Genomic DNA, 6,128 nt, shown 5'->3' with positions numbered 1-6,128 from the left:
TATGGACTTTTGAGATTGGACAAGCAAAACTATCCCAATCATGCAAGAATGTGTAACACGGCACCTAAAGAATTTATGACTGAATATAATTTTAAGAAATCCCAAAGTTAATTTAGATTAATCCGATTCTCATAACTCTATGCTATAAACTTCATAAAGTTTGATTTGATTGAAGAATCTATGTGCAGAATAAGCACATAGATTAGTCAGTAAACAATATAATATAAATTATAACAATATAATTTTACATTTAAGTTCTCTGGAAATGGGGAGTATCAAGCCTTCCTCCACTCTTGTTTCGTTTCTTTTAGTTCAGTTTAGCCACTGATATTATCAGTCTACTGTATTTTACACGCAGGCACGTGGCATTAGTAATGTCTGTCTTTGTGCAACAGGGGGCACTATTTCAGCACACTAAAAAGGGGTGGTAAGTCTGAAAAGCAAAGTATAACCAAAAAGGAAAAAGACTTTTGTGAATTAACATATGTTTCTTGTGGATTATCTCTTCATACTTGCAATTTCACATTCTTCTTTCCTTTTTTATCCTCCTGTTTTTGATGCGCTCATGGTTTATTTTTGTGATCACATTGCTTATGTAATAGGATATATATATTATATTATATTTAAAATAATAAAATATAAATACAATAAAAAGAGATGAGACAAATAAGATGAGACGTAAGATAACATGTTATTTATACCCAGACGAGAAATTAGACGTTGAGGCATAAAAAAAACCCATAAAGATAAAAAAGGATAAATTAAAGATATATGCAGATATAACTTGAATAAGTAAGAGAGAGAGAGAGAGAGTAGAACAGAAAGTAGAAAAACAAATGTGCAATAAATCTAAATAACAAAGCTAGGTTATAAGACAATACAATAGTAAACAGTAATATATGATCTATTAGTACAGGGTACGTTAATAATATATAATATGTGTCTATATGAAATTAACAAATACAAATATGTGCCCATTATCCAAACGCTGACAATAACATCAGCGACACATCCAACGTCCTACAACCATGTCACTCCGCAGCAGCATCCCCCGGTCTGCAGGTGTTCATATCTCGGGCGGCAGTCGTCAACTATCAAAGTTTTGGGATGGAAATTATTTTGGACCAATCGCGCTCAGGCACCAGAATTTGAGAGCCAATCACATTCCAGGATCCTGTTGTGGGCGTTGCCCCAGAAAAAAAAAAAGAGTGCGGCGGTGCGGTGCATCCTCCCTGACCGGCGAGAGTTCGGTTGAGAGGGTGCTGATGGTGGGGGAGGACCACTGATGAGAGAGCGGGACTCATTTAACACACAGCGGAGGACTACTACCTTCATCTACTGGATACTGATACACACCGGGGCAAAGGCTCTCTTCATCTGCGGTGTGTGTGTGTGTGTGTGTGTGCGCGTAAGTCCAGCCGGTCGGTTTCTGTAGTGGGGATGTAACCGTTAGCAACAGTGAGCGTTAACCGTTAACCGTTAGCTAGCGGATTATTGTGCCGTGACTTCTCAATGATGGAGCAGCAGCTAATGTTAGCCGCCGCAGAGCCGACGTGCTATTGAATGAATCAGTCTGATATAGTCTTAAATAGATGTGTTGCGGTTGCAGGTATGTATTTTAGAAGTGTAATCAGTAGGAGCCACGGTGAAACGGTGTGGTCGTTGTTGCTTTTATCTCCACCCAGACGTCTTCGAGCCTCCCACACCCACGATGGGATATCGGCTGAGGAGGCTGCTCGGTTCATCCTTAAAACAACTCTCATTCACAAAGGAGTTAGGACCATCTGGGGTTGTATGTCCACCTCCACATTACTTAAAGTGTGCATTAGTTAAAGCCTGTGCAGTCCGGTCGGTTGTATTGAGCATGTTGGTGAGAGCTGTCGGGTCCCTGAACGCATCTCTTCGAGCGGCTGTGATATGAAAGCACAGCACGCCAACTTTGAGCTAACGCTAGCGGGCTAACCTAGCCGATGCAGCTGTTTGGCCCAGCCGGGCTATATCAGTCCGTGACGAGCCGCTTTCACAGCTAAATGCCATTTCTTGACCTTCCTCTGTTGAAATGTCCCACCGGAGGACTGCTGTGCCACATATTCCCGCCATATAGCGCCGGATGAAGGGATGGAAGTTGGTGTTTTCCAGCTCGGAGTGAGGGGATGCAGCCCTTTACTGATCCCCTCCATCTCTTGACCTGACCCACATTGGTTTGTAGCCCAGCGCCTGATTTAAGCGTGGGACTTAGGTTGTATGTTAAATATCTGTGAGCCTTCATCAGCTGATGTTGTCTCCGGCTCACACTCAGATCTGTCCCTGGATCAGCTGCTGAGGGCATCAAGTGGCAGGTTTTATCAGGTTTTATCAGCTCAGTTTGTGTGTTTGCTTTTAGTATTGATGGTGTGATTGTGTCCTCTTTTGGATCATATTATAAGCATGAAACCATTTCTTAAATCACAAGAAGGACTGCAACTAATTATTATTTTATGGATTAATTAAAACGAATCCTCTGTTAATTGTTTGTTTTATATAATGCCAGAAAATAAACAAATGCCCCTCACTATCAAATTGCTTGCTTTGTCAAAATCATCAGTTTATATATATTTAATATCAAATAAGACAAAAAAGTCTCACAACTGAGGGACTTGAAATTGCATTTTGGCTTGAAAAATGATGTAAATGATAATAGATCATCAAAATATTTACTACAAATTGTCGTGGTTAGGGTTCAGAAAAAAATCATTTCTGTGTTATTCTGTATTGCACAACACAGTCAGGGTTTGCTTGTGTTTTGAGGGGGCTTAAATGGTGAAGTTACTGTACATGTGGGTTGGTTATGCACAGGGATGGAGGTGTAAACGCTTGAAGCTCACACACCAATCTGTGTGGGCCAAACAAGTCCTTCTGGGAAAAATACAAAGCCCCAAAGCAAAAGAAAGACAGAAAATAATCCTTATTTGGTGTAAATTTCTCTCAAAAAATATCTTGTTTCGCTCAAATGAGTAACGCAACAGGTGCTCCCTCTCCTGCTCATTCTGCCACTGTCTAAAACAATGATTCAGAAGACTAAATGCTGATTGAGTCACTAGTCTTGTTGTATTTTATGGGCCTTTACCTTTTCCTATCTTCACACAACGCGTACACTTACTGTATGTACACACAGGTACACAGACAGGGTTTTCAGATTACCTATATTTCTCTACTAGTAGTACATTCATATAAGGTTAGCTGTCACAAGTCCCTGCTGAGTGTTGACAAGCGGGAACCACCATGGATAAGCTGTGACACTTGCCCTACATTATACTCTATTAAACCTTAATATCTCTTCAATTAAACAATAATGCTCTATGTTGTCACTAAGCCAAACGTTAGAAACGAGAGCATTACCTATTGAAAGCCTAACGTCTTGTCATATTAAGGATTCCAGTCACTTAAACACTTTTTATTCAGCAGTCGTGAGAGAAGCTGCATCATCCATAAAGCGATTTACCATCAGCTTCAACATTCAGCTGTATCGATTGCAGCTTTGTTGAATCAATATCATACATAACATTTTCAAAATGTTAGTCTTGGTACTACCACCCAACAGTTAGATCTACTCTAGGTAGTTTGACATTAGGGCTCGGCCATAAACCGAACTATACCTAGATATGATCTCAAAATCAACAGTCAGAAATGTTGCTGTACCAGTTGTACCAGTTGTACCAGTTGTACCATGGTAGCTCTCCAAACCAATGAGCAGGACCTGCTGATATTGGATTTTTATATGAAGTTAGATTTAAGATATTCCTGTCCAGTGGCTTTTCCAGAAAATGTATTACATATATTGTGATAAAAAGATGACATAAAATGAATTACATGATAGAAGACTGCTACGTTGTTGTCTGCCACTCAACTAGGGCTGGCCCCTAAATATCAACGATTTCAATTAAAGGTCGAGAAGCCCTCGAGTCACAACTGCTTTTATTTAATTTTTTGAAGCAGCTTCATTATACACAGAGCAGCGAGTGATAACAGCATGTCAGGCTATAAACTTGAGCAACATTGTCCCAAAACAAAATTTCCTAACTACAAAACTAACTGTAATGGAATTAAAAGGAGAAAAGCAGATGGAAACGCAGGACAGCTCGACACGGGGCAGCGCAGCTCGTTCCTTCTGGCTGCTCCGACGCTTTCAGCTCTGGTGCTCAATATTAGCAAAGTCAGCCAATCCACTTCTGAACCAGACGCTGATACAACCTCCTCGACTACCGTCCAGTGTCACCCTGTTTACCCTCCAGCTGACAGCGCTGCCAGAAGTCACACACGGTTTTATAAGTGAACTACGACCAGGATGCACACTTTTTATCGATGTGACCGTGTGGAAAAATCTAATATTTGGCCTAAACTGGCAACTCAGTTGACACAGCCCTACGTTTAACACAGAATGAAATTATTGCTGTAACACAGATCGCAGATTTTTCACAAATTGGACAATTGGAGAAGCACAGGTGTGAATAATGAAAATGAATGATGGATGAATTCTGTGTAGCTGCTTTAGTTTCAGGCTCCTGGTTTTGTTCATGCTGGCTCACTCTCAGAGTTACTGGGACACATTTGACTAAATGTAGCATTTCTTTTTTTGGTCAGATAAACATTATGTTTCCTCTCCTCCCTACAGGTGACCTAGTGTGTTCTGCCTCTGGTTTCCAGCAGCGATGTCACAGAGGAGTGGGCAGGAGGACCCGGAGCGGTACCTCTTTGTGGACCGCGCCGTGGTCTACAATCCGGCCGCACAGGCCGACTGGACTGCCAAGAGGCTAGTATGGATCCCATCAGAACGCCACGGCTTCGAAGCTGCCAGTGTTCGTGAGGAGCGTGGAGATGAGGTGGTGGTGGAGCTGGCGGAGAATGGGAAGAAGGCGGTGGTCAACAAGGATGACATCCAGAAGATGAACCCGCCAAAGTTCAGCAAAGTAGAGGACATGGCTGAACTCACCTGCCTGAATGAAGCCTCCGTGCTTCACAACCTCAAAGACCGCTACTACTCCGGCCTCATCTATGTAAGTGTTTGTCATTCACTCCTAACAACTTGTAATCATCTTTCAAGAAACCAAATTATTAAATTATTAAATTGATAGTTTACTTTGTAATAAATATGTACGTTACAGTATTCTGTAATGTAGGATTTTACCCACTGCATCTAAAGGAGTCTAAAATGTCTCAACATCAACAGTGGACGCAATCTCACACTAATCTGGCTCATTCCAATAAAACATCTACATATGTTTGTCTGTAGCTTTCCATACTTGAATTCAAGAGACAAAGAAACAAATTTCCTTCAATGGACAAGCCATCATGTCCTACATAAGCTGCCGATTTCCCCTGTGATTATGACCCACTTAGTGACATGCATTCCTGGAATAGCCCCGGCACGGAGCTTGTGGGCCACCTGAGACTCCAGGGAGGAGGCAGGGGCGGACGGGTTCACACTATGAGGCCCGGACACAAAGACAGAAACTAGCTTGGCTAAAGTAGATTTTACTTTGGGCAGAGAGTGAGAGGATGGTTTGTTTACTTATTCAGTCATATTGCTTAATTACTTACTTGGTAAATGACAGTGTAATATCGCTCCACTCATGAAGAGATATACATAGAGTAATATAAGACAAAACTGGTTACAGCTGGGATTGTCTGAAATCGTGTACATCTTAAATGTAAATAATTTAAGATATCTTTCCTCTCAGGTTAAGGGATTGTCGCAGGTTTTTAAAGGAAACGAGCTGCAGCTGAAAATACTTTTGTGGTTTCCTGTTTTGGGCCATTGGGATGGAGCTTTAGAAGCTTTATGGATGAAGTCATGACACTTGAAAGGTTAATGAAGACACTCTGTACTCTCTTCTGATGAGGCATGATTACATCACTGTCATCATCCAGTAGATGGCCCGCCAAACCACCAGCGTAACAGCATTATGTCCCTCAGAGGAATAATTAAAGTAAAAAAGTCCATTCGCAGGTATTCATACTTTGTTGGGTCTGATATTCAGTTCATTCCAAAAGCTGTTTTGCATTAGTGCTTGTATTTGCTTGGCCTGCATGTAGGTTTTGCTACATTTCCTGCAACTCTAAGTAAGTCTTATGAATACTTAAATACATAA

At 41.2% G+C, this 6,128-nt stretch overlaps 1 protein-coding gene across 1 annotated transcript in view; it reads left to right on the top strand.

The window, feature by feature from the left end:
- Window positions 1–1,229: 1,229 nt before the first annotated feature.
- The window catches only part of LOC118326599 (myosin-10-like), a gene marked incomplete at its 3' end in the record, with an annotated part of 48,717 nt that continues 43,818 nt past the window's right edge, over window positions 1,230–6,128 (top strand). Inside the window, 2 exon segments of the mRNA XM_035659626.1 lie at window positions 1,230–1,382; window positions 4,652–5,033. Of these exon segments, the coding sequence (XP_035515519.1) occupies window positions 4,689–5,033 (345 nt within the window).

Source organism: Morone saxatilis, unplaced genomic scaffold (assembly GCF_004916995.1).
Source record: "Morone saxatilis isolate NCDOM2014 unplaced genomic scaffold, NCSU_SB_2.0 Contig17, whole genome shotgun sequence".
In the NCBI taxonomy this organism is placed as follows: domain Eukaryota; kingdom Metazoa; phylum Chordata; class Actinopteri; family Moronidae; genus Morone; species Morone saxatilis.
Note: the sequence above shows the minus strand (reverse complement) of the source record. Positions and strands in the feature narration are given on the sequence as shown.